Source organism: Notechis scutatus, chromosome 1, assembly GCF_049901735.1.
Source record: "Notechis scutatus isolate UNSWTSFEM ecotype Mainland chromosome 1, rNotScu1.2, whole genome shotgun sequence".
Lineage (NCBI taxonomy): Eukaryota > Metazoa > Chordata > Lepidosauria > Squamata > Elapidae > Notechis > Notechis scutatus.
In genome coordinates, this window is record NC_142009.1 from 41,929,677 (window position 1) to 41,956,308 (window position 26,632).

General features: G+C 36.0%; 1 protein-coding gene across 1 annotated transcript in view; it reads right to left on the minus strand.

The window, feature by feature from the left end:
- The window catches only part of BUB1 (BUB1 mitotic checkpoint serine/threonine kinase), a 46,775-nt gene that overhangs the window by 4,363 nt on the left and 15,780 nt on the right, over positions 1 to 26,632 (minus strand). The window contains exons 6-18 of the mRNA XM_026684242.2: positions 22,658 to 22,740; positions 21,328 to 21,380; positions 20,485 to 20,681; positions 17,056 to 17,213; positions 15,383 to 15,795; positions 14,283 to 14,335; positions 13,249 to 13,371; positions 7,742 to 7,840; positions 5,986 to 6,067; positions 5,077 to 5,161; positions 3,464 to 3,644; positions 1,926 to 2,063; positions 812 to 927 (exon numbers count right to left, since the gene is read on the minus strand). Of these exons, the coding sequence (XP_026540027.2) occupies positions 812 to 927; positions 1,926 to 2,063; positions 3,464 to 3,644; positions 5,077 to 5,161; positions 5,986 to 6,067; positions 7,742 to 7,840; positions 13,249 to 13,371; positions 14,283 to 14,335; positions 15,383 to 15,795; positions 17,056 to 17,213; positions 20,485 to 20,681; positions 21,328 to 21,380; positions 22,658 to 22,740 (1,781 nt within the window). The remainder of the gene's footprint in view (positions 1 to 811; positions 928 to 1,925; positions 2,064 to 3,463; positions 3,645 to 5,076; positions 5,162 to 5,985; positions 6,068 to 7,741; positions 7,841 to 13,248; positions 13,372 to 14,282; positions 14,336 to 15,382; positions 15,796 to 17,055; positions 17,214 to 20,484; positions 20,682 to 21,327; positions 21,381 to 22,657; positions 22,741 to 26,632) is intronic.

Consider the following 26,632-nt stretch of genomic DNA (forward strand, 5'->3'; position numbering starts at 1 on the left):
TGGTGCATATGCTCTCAATGTACATAAAGGAAAAAAATACATTCATCAAGAATCATAAGATACAACACTTAGTGATTGTCATAGGTTACTAATACGCAATCAAATCATACTAGGAAACAAAACAATATAAATTGTAAAGATACAATCACTTATAAGTGGGAAGAGATAGGTACTAGGAAGTGTTATTATAATCTAGTAGTAGAGGAATAATAGTAATAGTCTTAGTAAATACATTGAGTGCTGTGGGAATTAGTTGTTTAGCAGGGTGATGGCATTCGGGGGGAAACTATCCTTGTGTCTAGTTGTTCTGGTGTGCACTCCCTTTAGCGTCATTTTGAGGGTGGAAGTTGAAACAATTTATGTCCAGGATGTGAGGGGTCTGTAGATATTTTCACAGCCCTCTTTTTGACTAGTGTAGTATGCAAGTCCTCAATGGAAGGCAAGTTGGTAGCAATTGCTTTTTCTGCAGTTCTAATTATCTGTTGAAGTCTGTGTCTGTCTTGCTTGGTTGCAGAGCCAAACCAGATTGTTATAGAGGTGCAAATGAGACTCAATAATTCCTCTGTAGAATTGAATATATAGAACATCCCTGGCTCTACAGATTAGATACAGTCTGCAGGGTCTTACATATCCATCTTGTCCAGGGACCCATTTCTCTCCACTGCTAAATTCTAATCTGACATCAACTCAGTAATGGACAAGAGAGATTATGGGGATCAAAGATTGGGGGAAAAACATTGTTTTTAGTGGTAAAGCAGATGGATTAATTAATTTTAAACAAGATTCTGGAAGTTAGAGTCAAATATAATACCTTCAGTATTACTCTCTGATTATTCTTAGAGTTCTCCATATCCAGGGCAGAAGCTTGATACACATGTGCAAAAGCTCCTTCTCCAAGTAAGCAATCAATGTGGAAGGATGTGGATGCTGAATGAGAACAAGGAAGAGATAAGCATGTAGAACAGTTCTTGTATGTAGTCCAAATTACCCATTTCCGGCTAAACAGGGTTTGTCTCAAATCCATCTGCAATCGCCTCTCTAAAATTTCAGTGAAAAACAAATGCCAAACCACACCAGACAGAAGTGCTGGAAGTGCAGAAGCAGGATCCATGCACTGGGGAAGGATGGTCCTTCTTTTTCAAGATCACTACCAATGTTGACCAATAGGTTGCCTCTAATTCTGGAAATGCAGCCAAATACACATAGAGCTTATACTATTGAGAACAGAATGAGTGGGTTATCCTTCCCACCAAAGCAGAAAAGCATAATTTAATTCCTATTATTTCTTTAAGTGCTTCACTTGCCCTACTAACAACTGTATGTACTGAAGTTGCATGTAATATGAAATCATATAAGGATAGTGTAATAAGGTTAGTGCCCTTCTTGTCTCACTTTTCCTCCCTCAAGTGGAAAAATGAATTGGAATGTATTTCTATTTTAGCAGATTCTTCCCTTGGAGTGATAGTTTAAGTAATTTCCAGTAAAATTTTAAGAGTCAGCTGAAACTCTGGATTACTTTTGTAGTTTTATCAGTTCACTAGAGTAACCTGCTATCTTTTGCCTTCTATAATTTCAAGCCACTACAGCCAATGTAGTCTTGCTCCTTTAAAAAAGAAAAAGTATCATCTTCAATCACATAATTTCCTTCCTATATTTAACCATTTTAATTCTTTTGCTTTGGCAAGAATTTTCACCATTATTAAAACAAATCTTGTCTTAGAATTATGGATGAACACAACCAAAACAGTTGGCATGTTGGTTTCATGGCAATAAATTCTTCCATAAAACGATATGGCTTTACAAATACAATGCAGAGTCCCAATTTCCCTTTTATACCAAAATATGCCCAATAAAACTATAAGTACAACATTTTAAATTGTTCATAGCTCTGAAAAGAATAACATTAAACATGTAATGGGACTTACCTAATGTGACAACAATTTTTGGTCTGACAACTGGAAGTTTCGATGCCCACTGGAAAGTATTGGGATAAGCACTTATTGGTTTTGGCAGTCTGGACAGAAGCTGGAAGATTAAATTCTCATTCCAAGGATTCTCAATGACTTTGTAAGAGAATAAAAATAGTCACGTTACTGACATTAATCAGGAAAGTACAAGAAGCCCTTAATGATAGGATTATGAAAATCTGGAGAGCTAAACAGAGAAGAGTACCACCCTGCAGATGTCTGGGTTTCAATTCCCCAAAAAATTCAGCAATGACCATGCTGATTGGGGAATTCTTTGGAGTTGTCCACCCATCTGGAGAAGAACCAGACTGGAGACAACCAACATAAAGTTCCATATATATATTCCTAGGCACTAGGATGCAAGAAGTCCCACTCCCTGTTAAGAAATAATGATTTATTTAAGTATTTTTTACCTCGATCTTTCCTCTCTAAAATATTTGAGATGGCTTGCAAAAACAATACAAAAGGTCCTCGGTTAACAACCACATTCAGAAACTATTCTAAGTTACAATGCATTGAGCAAGTGGTTCTTAACCAGACTTCAAAGTTCTGGCTATCCCAGCACTCCGTTAGTCACATGATCATGATCCAGGCACTTGTCAACTTGCCTGCACTTAGAATAGTCAGTGTGCCACAGTTACATGATCACCATTTGCAAGCTTCCCTACAGGCTTCCCAGAAGCCAAGGCAATGGGGAAGCCAGCAGGGAAGGTTGCAAATCGTTCTTGCAAATCACTCCCACTCCTGCCACTTTTCCTCCTTAGGAGCTTAGTTATGGACTATGGGAGCCTGAGAATCTCATACTTCGTAGCATGTGCCTGCCTGGTTGCATTCATGCAGTGCCACAATAGCCATCTGCGTACCCTCCCACCATTAGCGACAACCACTTGCAGGTCTTCCTGCACCTAGACGTTGTGCTTTATAACCACATTGTTTTGTGATGAAAAATCCAGTCCCACTTACTGTTTTTAACTGAGGATTACTTGTACAAAACAATAACAATTAAAAAAAACCTGGCTATTGACAAATTTAAAAACAAGTCAAACAGTACTATAATTACTATGGTAGTAGAGATAGAGACCTTCCATCATTCGCCTGTTTTGGTCATTAAGCAAATTCTGTGGCCATAAAGTGAATCCAGTTCCCCTCATTGACTGTGCTTGTCAGAAGCCAGCTGGAAAGGTAGCAAGTCACCATTGTGTGATGCTGGGATGCACAACTGTTATAAATACACGCCAATTGCTAAGTGCCCCAATTCTGATCACATGACTACAAGGATGCCATGACACTCATAACTGCAAAGACTGGTAGCATCACTGTTTTCAGCGTCATTGTATTTATCTTGCTCAATGAATGGTTGTAAATCAAGGACTAACCACAAACTATTCTCAGATGCTATGTGGATTATCTCTTCATCCATTTTAGCCTAAGAAAAGCATCACAATTATGTATTGTCCCACATCACAGTAAATGTTCTTCCTGATGCAACATTTTACCTTTAGGTTGCATCTCTTGGGCTAAAGGCACTGAAATGGTATTGAACGGTGTAGAGGAGGCAAGGTGAGCAGCTTGAATGAAATCTTCTGGGCTTTTCAGACACGGAGCAAATGTTTGGTTACATGGGTTAGCCCATACAGTATAGTCACTTGTCAGACCCTCTACTGTCTGGCTTTCATCCTAAAGAGGAAAACCAAAATCATCATCAACTTTTTTCTTCTCTAAACAATCAACATGGCTGAAGTGTGTGTATGTGTGTGAGTGTGAGTGTGAGTGTGAGTGTGATAACTGCAGCAAGGCTCTCTCTCTCTCTCTCTCTCTCTCTCTCTCTCTCTATCTATATATATATATATATATAGATAGATAGATATAGATAGATATAGATATAGATATAGATATAGATATAGATAGATATAGATATATATAGATATAGATATATATAGATATATATAGATATATATACATATATATAGATACACACACACACACACACACACACACACATACATACATACATACATACATACAGTATATATATGGTCAGAAGTGAAAAACTTTGATACAAGAGAGAAATGGTTGGTGAATAAGAAGATGGAACTCACAGAAATGGCTAGATTAATTTATTTGCTTAGAGAACAAACAATGTCTCCATTTATGGATGACCTCGTAGACTTTTTGCATTAACTAGAAAATATGATTTATGATTTGCGGTTTTGATGATTAGTAAAAAGCTGGATAACGTAAAAGAATGAGATTTCTTTTGTAATCAGAGAGTAAAAGATAATTTTGTAAGTGTAATTTATATTTGCTTCAAAAGAAATCACAGGCATCTATTTCTTTTTCTTCTTGATTTTTTGTCGTTCTTCTGTCTTGTTCTTTTCTCACGTGTTAGTTTCTATGTTCTTTGTAAATCGTTTAATAAAAAAAATACTTGAAAAGATGGCTATTATTGGAGTCTCCTCTAATTTTATCCCCACAATGACTCCAAGAAGTGGATTGTGCTGAAAAAGGGCATTTGGCTTGCACCCACTTCGATGGCAAGTGAAGGTGTGAATGCCTCCCTGATCAAATTCAACACTAGGATAATCTTAATTATTCCATAAGGTGCATCCTTTTCCCTACATGAAAGGGGAAATGTGTGCTTTTTCAAGTTCCATTCAAAAGAGATCTAAAAAGGTCCCAATGAGCTACAAGGACAACCAATTTTGTCTCTATAGTATGCCCTCATTTATGCAGTATATATGTAGCAAATTGATCAATTACACAGGTATTCTTATACCAAGCAGCATTTCTCAAATACTTAGCCTGTGATTTGCTTAACAACCACTGTAAAAACAGTAATAAATCGGGCCCAGTCATGTGGGAACCTCAACTTGTAACTATCATGGCCAATATATCAATCCCAATTACGGTTGTAAATTGAAGACTACCAGGATGTGTGTTTGTGTGATTATATGTGTATATGTACATACACATACACACATATATACACAAATTTATGTTTTGCATTTTTTTTCTTTTTTGTCATTCTTTTCAATATTTTATTTTTCTAATTCTGATTTATTTGATTAAATATATATAAACAAAAAAAAATTAAAGGCGATTTGCTTACTCTTGGATTAAAAACAGTCAAAGTGTCTCTTGGACGTTCACCAAATACTTTGATAGATGTCGACTTTGGGATTGACTGCAGGACCCTAAAAATCAAAGGAAGAACATTCAGAGTCATTCTTCAAATGAAACATTTTACATACAATAGATTTACTGTATTTTTCAGACTGTAAGACGCACTGGACCATGGGTCTAGGTTTAGAGAAGGAAAACAAGAAAAAAATAGTTTTTTACCTCCACGCATCCAGTTTTTGACCTCCCCCTCAAAATGTTTTGGATTCTCATGTACCCAACACAAGCCAATGATAACAGATTACAAGAGCTGCCCAAAACATCTGAAGGGATCCCAGGTTGCCTAACATTCCTGTGCAAATAACTGGTGATTACAGGGAAATTGTAACCAACATTCTTGATTACAAGAATATTGTTTCCTTCACAATAGCATAGTGAGTCACCATTGCCTTCTTTCAAGATTCTCTTTTTTAGCTTCTAAATCTAGTCTACATTCTCACAGTTTCTTAAGTAGTTAGCTAGGATTTCCCATCCAATCACTGTTTGTCCTTTCAGTTTTTTCAATATGAGCCAAAATAAGCTAGCTGTAACAATACATGGTATATGACAAGTACAGTACACATTAGCTCTTTCAAGAATCAAAGGGTGATTTTTTTCCCCATAGTTTGTGATGCAAGAAAGTGAAGAAAAGGGGGACTGATAAAAATGATTAATGAGAAACTGAAATCTTCATTCAACAACATGGATACTAGATGTGCTAGTAACAATTTTCATTGCAGAATGTACAGGTAAGCTTACAGTGCACTCTAATACAAACTAATCTCAATTACAAAAAGCATTCTTAGTGGTAATTGCATACTGACTTCTTTACAAGGCTATCTGATGATTTTCAACTTACTCCATATTCTCATCTTCAAAAATTGTAAAAGCAGGTAATGCAGCAGGAACACTAGGCTTAATGCTGACAACTTCACCTGGATCTAAAAGGAAAAGGAAAGATGTGATAGGCTTATATTTTCCCCGCCTCTGGCTGACGTCTCACACAGGCAAAATGTATAAATCTTGTAACTGCTTGAGCTATTGCCTTCTGAACCCAATGAAGCTTCTAAGTGGTCTACCAGCTGTAAACCAAGCTGCAGTTGAAGTCACATAGGTAATTGTGAGAATCTCCTGATACAAGAATTATCCGAACTGGTATACAGACTTATTGTGTAAAACTTTCCATGATCTCAGCACCTCCCAGATAGTCAAACAATAGCGGTGGATCCAAGAGGATGCTGAAACTGCAAACCAGTTCAGCATGCAGGGGCATGACCTATCTATAACTAAAATAGGACAGCGTTTATAGTTGGCTTTTGTGGGCAATGGAAAATGCTTGTTATGATCTTTAAAACCCTACATCAAGCGTGTCCAACCTTCAGCCCAAGGGTTGCATGAGTCCTAGACAGCTAGTAATACGACTCCACAAAATTAAAAAATAAAGGAAGTTTATTATTCATATACATTAACTTATATATTTTATATACAGTCCAAGATGATTCCTCTTCACTCAGTGCAATCCAGGCAGAGCAAAAAGGTTGGATATCCAGGCCCCACATGATTCAGGGCTTGGTATATTCAAGACCACCTTCTCCCATTAGTACTTGCAAGCTTCCTAAGATCTGGAATGGAGGACGTCCATGAGAACTCTACTTCTAAGAAATGCTTCTATCAGGTACCATGAAGGATGACCTCCTTCTCTACAGTAGCATCTCCCAGTGTTCAGGTTGTCCCTCTCATCCAATTAAAATTCTAAAAAGTCATTAAGATTAGGTCTTTAGAGTCTGATTAGAATTTATTTTTTCCTTCAGTGGAAATATTTCGTTGTTTGGTGATTGTTGTCCTTCATCCTTTTGTCCAATTCTTGTTTCATTTTTCATTGCTTTTAATTTTGGTAGAGCATGAAGGAATGTTAGCTAATCCATTGCATATGATTGGAATGGCATATAAGCACAAGTCAGCAACTAAATAAGTATCCTTCACTTCAAAATATAAACCTAAACAGATATTCTGACTGTTAGATGTATAATTTTCTCATCATGGGCATTTATTTTTAATTCTCTCTAGAAAGCCAGCATTAGTCATGTATATATCCTAAAGGTTTGTCACTACACAAAACTAAACAGACAAAAACATACCCTTGCTAATATTATGGTTATCTGACTGCTACTTATTGAAAATCCTCAGCTATATTTAAAATTAAACCTCATTTTTGTTAATATAAAGAATATGAGATGTATCTTTATTGGATCTGTTCTGTAGCTCACAAGGGAGCTCCTCACACTTCTCAGAATAAATTTATATTTTAACAATAATGAGGCAAGGAAGAAAAGAACTCCCATCTATTGTTTTAGGTCCTTTAGCTTTAGCATTTTGAAATCACTTTGGCAGAGATTAGTCCAATTATGTCTGCCTAACGAATCTTATAATCCAAGACAAATTCTTGAGCATTTGCAGAACTTGGGGCTCCAAATTGATGATGAGGTCTCTCCAGTTTCACTTAGCAGCTATGCTGCCAGCATAATGGAAGCTATGGTTCCAACCCATCTGGAGATTCCCAAACTAAGGAAGACCAATGCGAAGATAATTTATCATTTGTAGGTAATGACATTTACCTTTGTTTCTGAAGAAAGAATCAACATCTTCTTCCTCATCTTCTGAAAGTATAGTGGCATCTTTTAGAGAAGCCACTTGAAACATGTCCATGATTAAACCTTGGTAAGTCAAAGAAAAATTCAAAATAAAGGACAGGTAAAGTTTTAAAAAATCCAAGAATGCTTATGAAGGCAAAACCATTGGAGGTATTTAAACCTTTTGGTTTCATTTTTTTTTTTAATTTTAAAACATACTTTATTGAATACAAAAGATTAATATATACAAATATACAAAAGTAAAAAATAAAAAGTCATACAAATAAACATCACAACACATTCTATATTAAGGCTAATCATATTTTCCTCTAATACATTATGATAGTGATTTAAATATCTCATAGAAAATATTAAATGGCAGTTACTTCCTATCCCTTGTAGAATAACTGTATTAATAATATATAAACCTTTTGATTTCAATTCATGAAGACCCAAGTCCAAGATTGTGTTTTAATCCTAATAGGTGTTCTCAGCAGGTTTATATGCAGGCTGCCCTAAACCCTAATGTGATTGTGATCACATGATTATGGGGCACTTGGCAACCTGTTGTAAGTGTGAACAGGTTGCCAAACACCTGGATTCCAATCATGCTGGGGTGTTAGTGCAATGTTTTGTGAAAGTCCGAGGCCATTTTTAGTTCTGCACAATTGTTAAAGAAATAGTTGTAAGTTAAGGGCTGCCAGCACTAAAATAAAGTGCAGTCAGAGATAGGAGAAATGAAGAGACAAATAGCTACATATAAATCATTTAATTCCAGGTTTTCCAGCATAATATAGGTTATTATTGTAATCCAAGAAGTTAACATAAAATTGTAATTAATTGCTTCTACCAGATCAGGGGTGTCAAACTGGCAGCCTGCGGGCCAGATGCATCACATGCAGGCCATCACCCCAGCTCCATGAAGGGAAAAAACATTATGTCACAATGGCAACATGACGCAGTGACTTTGACACCCGTGTACTAGATGGAATGTATTCTTGTCAGCCTCGCTTTTCACTTTCAGGAAATAAGGTCTTCTTCTTTAATGTTACACCGTTTCAGCCTAAAGTTACTTTATAGTGGCATTTGCTATTTTAGGATATTTTAATTGTCTTAATTGCAATCTACATAGAAGTTATGTACAAGGTAAAAATAGGTTACCAACTAAACCTATTTTTCCAGCTGAAAAATATAGATCATGTTTTTCATGTGGTAAATACATGACTTTTTATTTTATAAAAACTGGTTAATTAACCCACATTTTTATCAAGTTTTGTCATAGTTATATAAATCTATTTATGGATTATAAGTGTGCTTTTTATTAGTTGAATAATCAGTTTCCTTATTAGTTCGGTTGAGATATTTTTTGAAACTCTATCTATCTATCTATCTATCTATCTATCTATCTATCTATCTATCTATCTATTAGCGTCTTTAGTAAATTTATTTACTTTTTTAGTAAACACAAACTTAGTGTTTGTGGAACACTAACGAAGTGCACACAAAATTATTGTTTCTAATCTACCCTTTCTTTTGCAACTCAGTACTGGCTAACAGATGTTAGCAAATATGGAGTAGGAGAACAAAATGTTTAGCTACATTTTCTGATAAGATCTACTAAGAAAGAAAGAACGAGAAGAACTTTATAGCTTTTGGGGGCAAAGAAGTTGCATGTTCTAATTATTTTTAATGTTTTGCTTTTAATTAAACAGAAAAAGTAAAACAAACATGTATATTCTAACATTGTTATATTCTGTGAAGAATTATTTACATAAGACTTTGAGACAGGATTTAATGCTTTTGAACATTTATTTTCTTTTGAAATATATACATTAGATGGACATACTAGTGATATTAGAAATCTGCTAGATAGCAGAAGTGGATTCTTCATATTGCTATGAGTCTAGTGAGACTTCAACATTGAAAAAATAAATTTCAGGTCCAATTATTCCATAAACTGAAGACTTAGTTTAGTTTAGTTTAATTTAGTTTACTTTATTGTCATTGCACCTCATACAACAAAATTAAATACCATCTTCAGTGTACATTATGACTATGAAAATAAACACAAACACACATCCTTAACATTCTATGAAACCCTTGAAAACCCTTGATAGTGCATTAATATTGCACTATACAGGTGAAACTTGAAAAATTAGAATATCGTGCAAAAGTTCATTTATTTCAGTAATGCACGTTAAAAGGTGAACCTAATATATGAGATAGACTCATTACATGCAAAGCAAGATAGTTCAAGCCGTGATGTGTCATAATTGAGATGATTATGGCTTACAGCTCATGAAAACCCCAAATCCACAATCTCAGAAAATTAGAATATTGTGAAAAGGTTCATTATTTTAGGCTCAAAGTGTCCCACTCTAATCAACTAATTAAGCCATAACACCTGCAAAGGGTTCCTGAGCCTTTAAATGGTCTCTCAGTCTGGTTCAGTAGGAATCACAATCATGGGAAAGACTGCCGACCTGACAGTTGTGCAGAAAACCATCATTGACACCCTCCATAAGGAGGGAAAGCCTCAAAAGGTAATTGCAAAAGAAGTTGGATGTTCCCAAAGTGTTGTTTCAAAGCACATTAATAGAAAGTTGTGTGGAAGGGAAAAGTGTGGAAGAAAAAGGTGCACAAGCAGCAGGGATGACCGCAGCCTAGAGAGGATTGTCAGGAAAAGGCCATTCAAAAGTGTTGGAGATTTTCACAAGGACTGGACTGAGGCTGGAATCGGTGCATCAAGAGCCACCACACACAGACGGATTCTGGACATGGGCTTCAAATGTTGTATTCCTCTTGTCAAGCCGCTCCTGAACAACAAACGTCAGAAGTGTCTTACCTGGGCTAAAGAAAAACAGAACTGGTCTGTTGCTCAGTGGTCCAAAGTCCTCTTTTCTGATGAGAGCAACTTTTGCATCTCATTTGGAAACCAAGGACCCAGAGTCTGGAGGAAGAATGGAGAGGCACACACTGCAAGATGATTGAAGTCCAGTGTGAAGTTTCCACAGTCGGTGTTGATTTGGGGAGCCATGTCATCTGCTGGTGTTGGTCCACTGTGCTTCATTAAGTCCAGGGTCAACGCAGCCGTCTAAAAGGAGATTTTGGAGCACTTCATGCTTCCTTCCACAAACGAGCTTTATGGGGATGCTGACTTCATTTTCCAGGACTTGGCACCTGCCCACACTGCCAAAAGCACCAAAACCTGGTTCAATGACCGTGGGATTACTGTGCTTGATTGGCCAGCAAACTCGCCTGACCTGAACCCATACAGAATCTATGGGGCACCTTGCCAAGAAAAAGATGAGAGACATGAGACCGAACAATGCAGAAGAGCTGAAGGCTGCTATTGAAGCATCCTGGTCTTCCATAACACCTCAGCAGTGCCACAGGCTGATAGCTTCCATGCCACACTGCATTGAGGCAGTAATTGCTACAAAAGGGGCCCAAACCAAGTACTGAGTACATATGCATGCTTATACTTTTCAGAGGTCTGATATGTACAATCCTTGTTTTACTGATTGCATGTAATATTCTAATTTTCTGAGATTGTGGATTTGGGGTTTTCATGAGCTGTAAGCCGTAATCATCACAATTATGACAAATCGCGGCTTGAACTACCTTGCTTTGCATGTAATGAGTCTATCTCATATATTAGTTTTACCTTTTAAGTTGCATTACTGAAATAAATGAACTTTTGCACGATATTCTAATTTTTCGAGTTTCACCTATACAGTGGAATTCAACAGAGTTACTGCACTGGGATAGAAGCTGTTTTTCAGCCTATTTGTCCTTGTTTCTATTATCCTGTACCTTCTGCCAGATGGTAATAGTTCAAAAAAAAAAGTGTAATATCAGTGTGCTATTGATACCGTCATGCCCCTGGTGGAGACTGACTCTGACGAAGAGGAGGAACAGCCAACAGGGAGTGAAAGTGTGGCTCCAGAGGTGGTGGAGGAGGCTGGGGAAGGGCAGAGGCCAGCTGAGCAGTCAGAGGAGGACCCAGGCCCATCCCCTAACCATCCTAGGGCACGCAGGGAGGAGAGGATCAGGTTAAAATGTGGTCTACTTGGGTGGAGAGGGCCATGATCCTCTTCATGGGTTGCAGGTGTGAGATTTGCATAAGAGTTTGGACCTGTGTGCTAACAGACGCTGGAGACAAATTAGTGTTTTATTCCTAAAGAAGGTTTATCTTGGTTGGCATTCTTCCAATGGACTGTACCTGGTTATCTTCCTGAAGTTGACAATTATCTATCCTGGTCTGTCATGGAACTTTATTCAGTGCAGTTTGTTTTTAGTTTTTGCTTCGTTATCAGCTCTTGAATTTGAACTGTGTTTCTTTCCTTTGAAATGTTACTTTGAAAATAGTTTACTGCTCCACTGTGAACAATTAAACAGTGACGCCAAGTTGAAGGCATTAAAGGACTTTTATTTACATTTTGGTTTTTGTTATATTTCTGATATACTCTGGGTCATCTCTCTGCCCACATAATTCTTTTGAGTTCTGTTCTGGTATATGAAAAATATTAAGTGTCTGGATGGGAAAACAAAGAGCTTTGACTGAATTCAACCAAGACTGAGCATATATGAATTTGGCATATCTGATCCCAGGACTGAAGAGTTTTCATCTTTGGCTCTTGGGAGTATCCAGTATACAATTAACAGGTTATCCTAACTCCTGCCTGAAGAGCAGCTAACATTTATATGTAGGTTAACCTTCAAACAATTTTGTCTTGTGTACGGATCGTGCCAATTCCTTAATTGGGAGGCTCATACTTTATTCATATTCCAGATGTATTATTATAATCAAATCCCTCAAAGACTATCTAGAAGTCCAGAAATAACCAAACCATGTAGTGCCCACTCCTCCACAAGCTGGTGGGGGCCCCAAATATATGGTTGGCTCTATCAAGCTGGCCTTCAAAAAGGCACTAAAAGTCTGGTTCCTTTTTCAGTCATTAGGGTCAAGAAATTGGAATTTCACCTGGAGTGTTTTAAGGCAAATTTGCATGCCTGATAGTTTGCTAGTTCTGTATGCTGCTTTTAGCTGTACAGGTTTATTATTGTTGATTTGTTGATTTTATGCCACCCAGTCACATTTGTTCAAACTGTATTTCTGTATTCATATCCTAAATAAGTAAATTTATATATCAAAGAAACTTAATGTTACTTGTGAATTATAAATGAGTTGCTTTTACTGGCACAAATTGTATTTATGAATATTGCAATGAAGTATGGCTATCTTTTATTGAAACCATTGCATAAAACTCTATAAACTTATGTGTCCTTTCTAATCTACCTAATCACCATTTCCAGAATTCTTTCCCTGAATATCCCATTGTGTGCATTGTAAGGCAACTACTTATTTAACTGAAAGGGTTTCTTTAAGTATACTTAGCAATGTTAAGTGTCTATAAAACTAAATATAAAAGTCTATAAAAATAAATGTCCCCAGATTTTTTTTTAAAAAAAACAGGCTTTATACTTACCCAAGGCTTCTTTTGTGTGAACAGTAGGAGAAGGCTGTACTTTAGATGGGGTTGCTTGTATTATGCTTGATGCATTTGGAGTTATATGACGTTGATCAAAAACGCCTGACGTATTTCTGTTACCTGGTACCAAAAATGCAATATGAAAATTTGACAGAAACACAGAGGTTTAAATTTATAGAAACTTCTACAGATTATTATTCCTAATGCACATTTGATACAACAGTAACAATGTAAGAAGGAGCATAAAAAAAGAAGTTTCTCTGAGTTTTAGATTAATATGCCACTTTAAAAAAACAAAATTGATAAAGTATTTAAGTTGTAAGATAATCCTCAACTTACAAACCATAATGGTGACCACAATTTCCATTATAATTCAACATGCTGGTTATCATCTTTAAAGCCCTACATGCCATATATCTGTTTTTAATCTTCTCATCCGACTAGGTCAGATAGGAGAGGTGGGGTCTAGGCTTCCTTCCCTTAAATGCTATGACCTTGAAGATAAGCCTTTTCTGTAATTGCCTCAGCACTTTAGAATAGGTTCTCACTGGAGATTCATGGGGTCCCTACCCTTTTAGCTTTCCAGACCTGGCTATTCTCCTTCTCGTGTTGGATTAGAATCAGGAAACTAATAGAATTACTGGTCTGGGGCCTTGTTTTCATTGATTTCTTTAAGATATGTGTTATGTTATATGTTTTGAAATGAACAAACAGTGAAACACCCTGCCTTCTGAAATCAAGGTTTCATCCTTGATGTGCAGCCTCAGCCTCAGACAAAGGTTGGCAGTTTTTTTGCTTGGGATATTATGAAGATTTCTGCTTTGGGCAGAGATTTGGACTGTAAGTTCTGTGAGATCCCTTCTGACCCTATGACACTGTGCTTCAAAGTTCTTGACCATTTTTACATCTCAGACTACAGGCTGCAAAAGACTAATGCAGAGACAATTATACCTTGTACAATCTCCTCAAATATGGATTAGTAACCCATTAGAGCACACACAGAATATTAAGAAAGCAAGAAAATATATTACCGCCTCTCATTTCCATGGAATGCTGCTCTTTCTGATTTGAAGGATCTATGTGCCTGGCCAGAAAAATCATCACAAAAAAATTCCCATATTAATCTGCTACTAATTACTGAAATATCACACACACACACACACATACATATGGAAGGAGGGAGGGAGAGAAACGTGGCATGGTTGTCCACAAACAAGACCTTACTATAAGTGCTGGGTATGATGGTTATTCTGCATTACATAAAATGTAGAAGTATCAATCCCACCACAGAGACTGACTTTTATCAAGAATGCACCTTGGGATATAAGCTATAAAAGACCATGTTAATGATCTGTTGTCATTAAAAGAATCTTTGGCTTTGGGGATGAGGTGATTGTGGTGCTCCCTTTTTGTTTTGCTTGTTTTATTTTGACTCAATTGATTTTGAGGTTTTGTTGTTTGATATTGTACTCTTCTAGTTGGCTGTTTTGCTTTTAGTTATTTTAGTTGCAAGCTACCCAGAATTGTTTAGGAGTTAGGTAGCCTATAGATTAAACAAATAAATATCTACAGGTTAGCTCGGATTTCTTAAATTTAATACTTCAATATTTTATCTATGTGCTTAATATTGGATTTCAAATATCCTCAAATGGAGTAAATCTTATTCATATACATCTCCTAGCACATTTAGTGGCATATAGTGCAGAATAAGTTCATATGCATCAGGTTGATTGTTGCGAATACTAATTTTGACAAATTAAAATTTTAGGAATACAAACACCAGAGATCAACAGTTCATTCCTCTCCCAGCTCATTAAGATATAGTTATCTAAACAACCCCAATAACAACACTGTACATATTAAATTATGGTTTGTTTAATCAGGATTTGTTGGACAAGTTATGGTGATCAAGGTATGGTGATCTGGTTCACCAATAACCTTGGTTATAAACTAATACCAATAGTTATATTTATAAATAATAAAAATTAACCAAACCATGATATGTTCCTATGATCCAACCAATACATCAACCACAAGATGTAACAATTCTAATTCCCATCTATCCACAGAGTGTTCATTTTTGGATAAAAAACAACAACAATTGAACCTGTGAAAGCTAACTTTTACTTACATCTCTCCATCATGGCAATTATGGAAGTTAGTAGTATACTTCTGAGGTGGTTGGACAGAATCATTACTGCTGACTTGAAGCCTATGCAGACTACTTGCACATTCTTCAAAATCAGGGTGGATTTCAAATGCAGCTTTCTCACTTACAGCTGTCATCGGAGGATCAAATACTGATGATTGCCCAAAAATTTCATCGGTATTGGCTACATTGCTCATCATTGTCAAAGAAATTGAAGACACTCCAATCTCCTTGAAAGCAGATCTTTGTGGGTGATTTCCAATAGGCCGGGAAGTTAAAGCATCTCCTGATAAACTTTGATGTTCTGATCTCAAGTTCGGAACACTCTGAGTTACAGAAGAAGTTATCCTTTCTGGCCAACATTGTGGTGTTGTCATCTGTACACACTGATCATCCTTATTAAATTAAGAACAAAATACAAATTTGTATTTTTAAGTGACTTCTTGCCATTTGTATACTTGTTTACTGATTTCCATGCTCTAATGCAGGGGTCCCCAACTCTTGATTCTGTGGACCAGTGATGGTGGCAACGGTGGCAGCAGGGGAAATAGTTTCACAATCACAACCTAAATTTCTCACATACACAAACGAAGCTTCGTGTGCTCGCCCATCACTTTGGCAGCCCGATTCCCAATGGTCCAGGGACTGGTAGTGGTCCACAGCCCAGAGGTTGGGGATCTCTGCTCATAGAGCATATTCATAGAGCAATTTTCGTAACTTATCTGCAACACTTTTTTAGAAACACTAATCATACTTACAAGCATAACATACTTTATCAGTATTTTACAACTTACTTGCTATGTTGTACTGTAACTGGTAGGCTACCAGATCAAGAAAAGTTGCATTAAAATTTAAACAGATTGAAAGAGGTTTTACTAATTCAAATGTGAATTCCTTCCTATATTAAAGGCATAGATTGGAAAAAGTGTTTCATTATATTATAAAAATAATAAAGTTACATTAGAAAAAAACCATTTTAAAGCTTTTTTTTTTGGCATACATTATAATTAAGATGGAGTCTATTCAAAGAGTAATCCCTATTGATTTTTATTTGATTAAAAGAACAGCCATATTTCACTCATACAAAAACTATTTGATAAAGAAGATGCAAGATTGTAATCTAGTTTTTCTACTTAAACTTTTAAGAATATCTTGGGACGCTAGTATTATTCAGTAAAAGAGAATTTTATATAGAGAAACTACTGTAGTTGCCTATGTTTACTAAATAGCAGGAAAATTACTTTATACAGGTAAAGTACATATATAGATTTGGAATTAGATAATTCTAGAAGAGCTCCTGAAAATGTTTTTAATCCCTTACAATTAAAATTCTGCTTATGAATGAACATTATGAAGTAGACATTCTTGATAGAGGGATATAGGTAGATACTAGGGCAAGGTCTTTTTTCAATCAAAATATTCTAGGAGCAATATGTCCAGATGTTGCTGGACTGCATCTCCTAGAAGTCATAGCCACTATGGCCAATGATGAGAAATGCTGGGAACTGCAGTTTATCCCACAGTTCTTATCTATGGATGATAAGAACTGTAGTTCAAAACTGGGAAATACCAACTGGAAAAGACAGATTTATAACAACTCCACACACACACACACACACACACACACACACAAATAAATTACACTGCATATATACCCCTGTCGAGTTTAGCGAGGACTGGTGAGCAACTGGCTGTAACACATCTTTCTGGAATGAAGATGATGATTGGGAGAGCTGGTCCAATTTCTGCTGCAGTTTCTGTAGCTCAAGGAGGTCACTTTCTTTCTTTTTCATTAACTTCTTGTCTTCATTCTCTGAAAGTATCAAGACCCATATATTAACTACTGTCCTAGTTGAACCTTTGTGTACAATTTTTGAAGTATCGCTTTGAGCTAGTTCTCTGCCTGATTTATGGCTATTAAGCTACAGTTATACCAATTTTTTAAAAAGGTGTTCCTAGTTCAGCTGAAAATTATAGATCAATTTCTTTATGTTGTGTTACATGCAAAGTAATGGAATCAATCATAAACCAATCCATCATTTATCACTTAGAGACAAATATCTTTTTATCTGATAAGCAGTTTGGCTTTAGGAAAAACTTATCCTGTAACTTACAGCTTTTGCACTATAAAAATACTTGGACTACATGTCTTGATCAAGGTAAAGCTGTAGATGCAATTTATATAGATTTCTGTAAGGCTTTTGACACAGTAGCACATGATAAACTGCTGTTGAAATGAAATTCTTATGGCATTTCTGGACTTTTGCACAAGTGGATTGCTGCTTTCTTGTCTGATAGTATGCAGAAAGTTAAAATAGGGAACTCACTGTTTATTTCTGCATCAGTTAACAGTGGTGTTCCACAAGGCAGCGTTTTAGGACCCACACTATTCTTGTTCTATATTAATGATCTATGTGATCAACTCAAAATTGTGTCCTTTTTTCTGATGACATAAAATTATTTAATACTACAGATAATTCTGTTGTTTTGCAAAGTGATCTTGACTATGTGTCTGAATGGTCATTAACTTGGCAATTTCAAATTTTGATTCATAAATGCTTTGTCTTACATATTGGTAAATGTAATCAGAATATCATGTATAAGTTAGGTGGTATTGAGCTAGCAGACGACCTTCACTTTGTTAAGGACCTAGGTGTATTTATCTCTGACGATCTATGCTCCAAAGTTCATTGCAACAGCTTTGCTAAAAAAGCACTAAGAGTTGTAAACCTAATTTAACAAAGTTTTTTTTTTTTCTGGAAACATTGTATTGCTAACTAGAGCTTATAAAACTTATGTCAGATCAATTTTAGAGTACTGTTCAACTGTTTTTATAATCCTTACCATATAGCTGATATTAGTACAATCCAGCAGGTTCAGAAGTACTTTACAAGAAAAGTTTTGCACTCTTCTGTACATAATAGAATCACCTTTGCTATTAGGCCAGAAATCCTTGGTTTGGATAATTTGGAACCACATTGCCTGCAATCAGACTTAGGTATTGTATACAAAATTGTATATGGTAATGTTTTACTTGTAGGTACCTTTTTTGTTTTAATTGCAATAATACATGTGCGAACAATCGTTTTAAACTCAATGTGAATCATTCTAAACTTGACTATAAAAAAATATGACTTTTGTAACAGAGTTGTCAAGGTCTGGAATGCTCTACCTGATTCAATTGTTTCAGCTACAAATTTTCCAGTTTTAGTTACAAATTGACTTCTGTGAACCTCACTTCTTATTTGAGAGGTCCGTAGAGAGCGTGCATAAGTGCACTGAAAACGTGCTTGACATCCCTGTCATTGTTTTTTTTATATTATTTCTGTTTGAAAAATTACAATAAATCAATAAATAAACTATATTGTTAAAATAATTCTCTCCCTCTCCCTTAAAATTAAAGGATGATATATTTTTAGTAACTCTGACCTTTATGATCCCAACAAGGCAGGAAAATAAAACAGAGTGTCAAATAACACTTGTTATCAATACCCTGAAATCTATCAGTCTATTAATTTTCCACCCACCCATTCATCCATCTGCAGCAACATATTGGGTAAAGCAATAAAAATACGTTTCAGGAATCACAGAATACATGACCAATGCCTTCAACATAATAAATCTACACGGCACTGAATTTGGAGCAATAATCCTGATTGCTGTGTTACTGTGACAGCACAGAAGATTGTCCTATATAAAGAAAATATTTCAACAAGGAAAAATATAGGAAACAGATTTTGTGAGAAACATAGTTGATAGTTTAGCTAAAAACTAAAATTTTTCTTAATTAGAAAAGGAAATAGTTCTATTTCCTTACTTACTTTATGTACAAGAATAGGGGAAAGATATTGTTTAACTTTACAATGGAATTCAGTAAAAATTCCATTGCATTTTGCTGACCAAGCTGCCTCCATCCATAATATTCAGATGCAGTTTTTAAATGTGCATTTATTCTAATAAAATTGAATGCATAAGACATTCAAAGTACTGATAATTGGCAGTGCCAAATTCAGGAATGGAGCAGACTATAAGGTAATAGTTGCAGACTGGCATATCTGGCATATTTGGGGGACAAGTATATATGATCTTACAACTGTGCTACCTTTCACAGACCATTCTGTATATAGTAATTGTATAATCATTTATATATAAAATCATTTCCCTTGCGTGTGGCATGAGATCTTAGCCTATCACTGTTAAAAGGGTATGTAGGATAAGATTTGAGCTTGCATTTACACCTTACTGAAATCAATGGGCAATTACTGATTACTTTATTCTCACTAGAATTGGAATGACTTAACTGCAGATAACCTAAGTTATAATGTTATTTACAAGTGTCTTGAGTAAGTGAAAAATGAACAGTCTGAGAAATTTCCATGGTTTGTTTTTAGGAACAAAGCTATGATGTGTCACTCTACCAATTTCATCGCTTGTTTTCCAATGCATCTTCATTTATTCCTGGTTTATATTTGTACCTTTAGTTACTAACCAATCAAGAGATAGAAAACAAAAGGAGTGAAAAAGGAAACCAAACCAGGAAATGCTTTGCTCATCTACAGGTACTCCTCGACTTACAACTACAATTGAGCCCAAAATTGTTGTTGCTAAGCAAGAAATTTGTTTGGTGAGGTTGCTCTATTTTACATCCTTTTTTGCCACATTTGTTAAGTCAATTACTGCAGTTAAGTGAGTAATGCAGTCATTAAGCGAATCTGGCTTCCCCTCCTTGACTTTGCTTTTTGGAAGCTGGCTGGGAAGGTTACAAATAGTAATCACATGACCCCAAGACAATGCAACTACCACAAAAACATGCAGTTGCTAATTTTGATCATGTGACCATGGGGATTGCTGCAACAATCATAAGTGTGAAAACCAGTTATAAGTCAATTTTTACAGTGCCGTTGTAACTTCGAAAGGTTACTAAACAAATGGCTGTAAGTCAAGGACTACGTATACAACACTGACTGAAACTTTATTTCCACAAAACCCATTTAAATCCCATCTTGGCTTAGCACATGCGGAAGCATTAAGTATTATGTTCCATGTTTTGAACTCAAGAAACTGAGTTAAATTGTAGTAATTACCCAATTCCTTTTGTCTTTTCAAACATTCTGCCTTCTTCAAATATGCTTTGGCTCTCACTTCTTCAAAGCACAGTTCAGAACCTTCACAAGCAAGAAGTGCCTTGTCATACATCGCCTGCTGTTCAAGGGCAGCGTGACTTGATGGCGTTGGTACAACTTCTGACTTAGAAATGGTGGTGATGTACTTGGGTTTTTCTCTAGGGAGAAAAAGGAATTTAGGGCCCTTTATATCAGAACCAGAAACACATCAAGCAATATGCTTAAGCACATGCAATGTTCTATCCAATCAATAAAGTCATATAAATATTTTGAGAAATGCTATTAAAACAAGATTCAGTTGCTAAATCACAAGACATAAGCTATGGGAAATCAAGGCCCCCAAGCCCAATTCACACACTAAACCTATTGATTTGGACCAATAATATTCTCATGATTAAAATTGGGACAGGCAATATGCTTAGAATGCTTCTTAGGAAAGATTAAAAAGTTGAGCAGGTATGAGATATTTGGAGGCGGGGGCGGCTAAAATTCAAAATGGGTGCAATAATGAATACAATAACTCTTATTCAGAAGTGTCTGTAGGAGGGGTTAGAGTTAAAAAAAGAATCTTAATTTCTTTGGACCCCTTCCTAATGCATGCCTTTATTGTTTTCCTCAGCTAAAAGTCAATGAAAACATTGGAACTGCTCCCCCAGATTCAAAGAATAAATAAGTACATATGGGCAAAATGTCCCCTCACACATACCAGATCTGGATTATACAAATGATGAAATTATGAATTTACCTATAATTACTGAACACTGTATTCCTAAACACTGTGTTCCTAAATCACTGATTACTTACATATTCTCTTGTCCCCCGCAAGTGATGGGGTGTAATTCAGAACTATTTGGATTCTAAAAAAATAAGATAAAAGTTCAAAATGAGGACTTGTCTAGCAAAGACTTCAAGTTTTGTTTTTTGTTTTTTAAATTAGAGACAGAGACAATAAAGACAAAGTTTGGATACATTTTCTAAATCTAAATGAATGAAGCATCTAATGTGGACTTGTAGAAAACTATATTTGCATATAATCTATAAGAGACAACTGATATATAGATTTTTGTTATTGTTATACGGGTATTCTTTTAAACAAGAGTTGGGGAGGTATAGAGTTTCTAAAAACATCAAGGAGGGAAATACTGCCAAAAAGTTTGCTCTATATGGTAGGGAAATATGCCAGGCAAGTCGAATTTACTGAAAGAAGATAACAGATAACAGATAATCAGAGTTAGAAGGGACCTTGTAGGTCATCTAGTCCAACCCACTGCCCAAGTGGGAGACCCTACACCATTTCTACAAATGACAGTCCAATCTCTTCTTGAAAGTCTCAAATTGCTCTCACAATTTCCAAGGGCAAGATCTCGGTATATTGAAATAGCAATGTATTTGCAAGGGTTTTAATCCAAAAAAACCACATTGGTCATATTCAGGCATCACACAAGGAGTCGGAGTCCCTATGGCCCTCCTGAATTTTTAAACCTCAGTCTTCTTTAGCCTTGTCTTACTGTCTGGCAGGGCACATGAGATTGTAGCTCAGAAAAGGGTTTCCGTCTATGTTAAAATGAAGTCTAATGGAATCTTGCTGAAGTCTTTTGACTTGCAATTCTTTTCCCTTCCTCTTAAATGGCTACAGTTTTTTTTTAAGAGCCACAGTTTTTCAGGATATTCAAACTTAGAAAAAACATTGTTAATGATGTTTTAGGCCAAGGGTAGGCAACTGCTACTTGGGTGGGATGAAAACATAGCATCCCAACCTGCCTGCAGGCTTCAAAGGGCCATCTGGTGATGTGGTGAGGACACTGGAAAGGGCAGAGCTATAAATGTTCCACCAATTATTATTTTTCTTGATATGGACATTTTTAAACATGCAAATGAGAAAAGTTATATTTGGTAATGCTTTGGCAAGCTGGGTCTTAACAGCATCTAAGAACTCCAAACAGTAGTCATTTGAACAATGGCATATTTTAATGTCATTAAAATGTAAAAGGAAAACATCACAATCATAACTACTTAAACTTAACATTTATCAGATCTTGATCTATAGCTGTACAATTAACCAAAAAATGTATGTAAAAATTGGATTCTTTTAAATATCATAGTATATTTAATAACAGATTCTATTTTTAGTTACCTGACTCTGGTAGGGACAGGCCGAATCATTTTTAGAAGCCAAAGGATTAGACAGCTGAGGATTACGTTGCTGCAAAACACCAACTACAGAAAAATATACTGTTAGATGTGTAAAGTTGGGTACCAATTATCAGAAGTAACACTGTACCAAAACACTGGAAATTTGAAAACCAATTTTATCCTATGCAAGGCCTTCCAGATGTTCTAACTACAACTCCATCATCTACACTTGACACATCTGCTTGCTCTTTTGGCTGAGGATGTTGGCAGTTCTTATCCAATGCATCCATAGAGCCAGGTAAGGCCTATTCTCCGAGGAAGATTACAGATAGCTAAACTAGATTTTTAAAGAAGAATCTATGTTTCTTTACGTTCGCATTTTCAAGTTAGGGCAACACAAAAGAGAGATTTTTAAACAAGGAGAGTTTTAGATTGCAATCTCATTATATCCATATACAGGTAGTCCACAACTTACAACCACAATAGGACCCAAAATTTCTGTGGTTAAGTGAGACATTTGTTAAAGTGATTTTTGCCCTATTTTATTACTTTTCTTGCCACAATTGTTAAGTGAATCACTGCACTTGTTAAGTAAGTAATACAGTGTTAACTGGATCTGGCTTCCCCATTGATTTTGCTCATCAAAAAGTTGAAAAAAGTGATCAAATGACCAATGGTTGTAAGTATGAACCAATTGCTAAACATCTAAATTTTGATCACATAATCATGGGGATGCTATAAAGGTTGCAAGTGTGAAAAATGGCAATAAGCACTTTTTCAGTGCCACTGTAACTTTGAATGCTCACTAAATGAACAATTGTAAGTCAAGGTATTACATGCTGAAGCAGGAAGCAGTCAAGAGCAGACAAAAAAACAGCTGCCTAGTGGACACAATGGGGAATCAGTGTGGCCTAGTGGTTAAGGCACCAGAGTAGAAACCAGGAGACTGCAAGTTCTAACCCCGCTTTAGACACAAAGCTAGCTGCGTGACCTTGGTCCAGTCGCTTTCTCTCTAGAAAGAGGCAATGGCAAACCACTCTGTGCCCAAGAAGACAAAACCGGATTTAATATCATGCAATTAATAAAATAACTCTATGCTATTATGGTAACTCGATGCTCCATGCTAATATCAGTAGAATAAGCTATTTCAGTACAAAAGAGGGCTGTGAAAATATTTAGACCCCTCACATCCCGGACATAAACTGTTTCAACTCCTTCCCTCAAAACGACACTATAGAGCACTGCACACCATACAAGAACAGTTTTTCCCCGAAAGCCATCGCTCTGCTAAACAAATAATTCCCTCAACACTGTTCAACTATTACAAAGTCTGCACTACTATTACTATTAATCTCCTCATCCACTCCTTATCACCCATCCCCTGCCACTTGTGACTGTATGACTGTGTCATGTCCCTGGTGGGGACTGATTCTGAGGGAGAGGAGAAAGTGTGGCTCCAGAGGTTGTGGAGGAGGCTGGGGAAGGGCAGAGGCTGGCTGAGCAGTCAGAGGAGGACCCAGGCCCATCCCCTATCCATCCTAGGGCACACAGGGAGGAGAGGATAAGGGAGAGACGTGGTCTCCTCGGGAGGAGAGGGCCCTGATCCTCTTCATGGGCTTGCAGGTGTGACAACTGAATAAGAGTTTGGACCTGCAAACTCTGGAAACAAGGCATGTAAATATCTCTAGTTTATAGTTCCTCTCTTAAGTTTGGCATCCTTCCCAGTGTGTGTTATCTGTGGACATCCTACAGCCCTTATCTTGCCTGATTTGTGTTGCTCTTTTCCTTCTTCGTGTAACTGTGTGGGATTTTTTTTGTCTTCCGTCAAAGCTTGGAAGCAAAGTGAAGGAATAAAAGGGGCTTCACCTGTTTTCTGTGTTTGTTTTGCATCCCACCCTGGGTCATCACAGACTGTAACTTTGTCGCTTGTATCCTTACAATTTATACTGACTGTTTCCTAGTATGATTTGATTGCTTATTGTACCCTATGACTATCATTAAGTGTTGTACCTTATGATTCTTGACGAATGTATCTTTTCTTTTATGTATACTGAGAGTATTTGCACCAAGACAAATTCCTTATGTGTCCAACCACACTTGGCCAATAAAGAATTTTATCTTATCTTATCTTATCTTATCTATCTTATCTATCTATCTATCTATCTATCTATCTATCTATCTATCTATCTATCTATCTATCTACATTAGGAAAAAAGTCTTGGTAATTATTTATTTTGCCCTGTTGCTGAAATCTATAAATGAAGGAGCCGGATAATACTTCAAGATGCTTTACTATGGATTTCAGACACTGAGCTAAGTGAGCTAAATCACCTGCAAGGTCACCAGTCTGATGTGGGGGATTAAAACTAGGTGTGAGAACTGGACAGGAACAGATATTTTGAGCAGATAGAGTACATCCAAATAAGAATATGTCAGGAGAAAGGGGAACAAATAGGAATTTGGGCAGAAAGGAAAAATCAATTTTATGGAAGTATAATGTATGAAATAAATTACAATATATGCCAAGAAAACTGCAGAAGACAGATTCTAAAAACTGGATACAATTGAATAGAAGATAAATGAAGTGGGCAAAATATAATGTCTCTCTACCAGAGAAGCACATTGTAAGAGCTGAATTATTGTAATTCTCAATGTCTTGTATCCTATACAAATACTTTTAAGGAAACTCATGCAAAAATAATTCCCTAAGCTGATCCTTCCTGTGTTCTCCAAATTCTGGAAGATCTGTGTGTTTCTGAGCTGAGTGGAATGAAGCAGAAAGGTACTGTCCCATATGCAAGTCTACCAGTCTAAAAGGTCTGCCTAGCCCCTAAAAGCCTTTCTTAAACGCTCTCCCATGTTCCTAGGCAGCCTGCCCTGCCCTGCAATATTGAAGAAAAGTTACTTTCTATTAATGCAACGCATCTTATACGTTAAATATCATCTCTATTCTCATACATTAAGCTTCCACAAAATTATTTTTTTTCCTTTCTGCCCAACTCCCACTTTTTCCCTCTTTCGACATACTTAGATATGCTTTCCTATCAGCTCAAAATATCTGGTCCTGTCCAGTTCTCACACCTACTGGTAGGTTGTTGTTTTTTAATAAAAAATTTATTGGTTTTTAAGACAAACATAGACAAACAAAACATAAAAACATCAAGCCATCTTCCATATATATGACATACAGTGTGCCGGTTGGTTTACAAATTGTTTTGTGCTTCGATTTCGTAGTCTTCAATTACAATTACATTGTATATATTCTCATATTTTCAATCAAATATGAAATACATTAATATCATTGTTAATCAATCATTTGACTATACTTTTATTCATTCATGTTTTATGAAATAATCCATATTTTACTCAATTTGTTTTATGACAATTCATATTATCATCCCAAATCTATCCTACATTTTGTAAATATAATAAGAAAATAATACTTCTTTATATATTTATTATTTTCTAAGAATCTACATATTTCATTACCATATTTTATTGTCTAACTATTGATAGAATAGATCCCAAATTTTATAATATTGTTTATCATCTTGTTCTCTGATTTCAAATGTCAATCTACTCATTTCAGCACATTCCAATATTTTCTTAATGATTTCCTTTTCTCATTTTTCCAATTTTTAGCAAATACAATCCTAGCCACTGTTAATACATTTACAATCAGGTATTTCAATTCTTTACTATATATTTCAGGTAAAATTCCCAATAAAAATATCTCCGGTTTCAAATCTATATGCTTTTTTGTCATTTTTTCCAACCACGTGTGGATTTTAGTCCAATATTTTTTAGCATCCGCACAAGTCCACCACATATGGTAATATGAGCCAGGTATCTGATGACATTTCTAACATTTTTCAGATTTGTTCTTGAACATTCTTGCTATTCTTGTCGGGGGAAATGCCACCTGTAAAACATCTTATACAAATTTTCTTTATATGCTGTTGACATTGTCATTTTA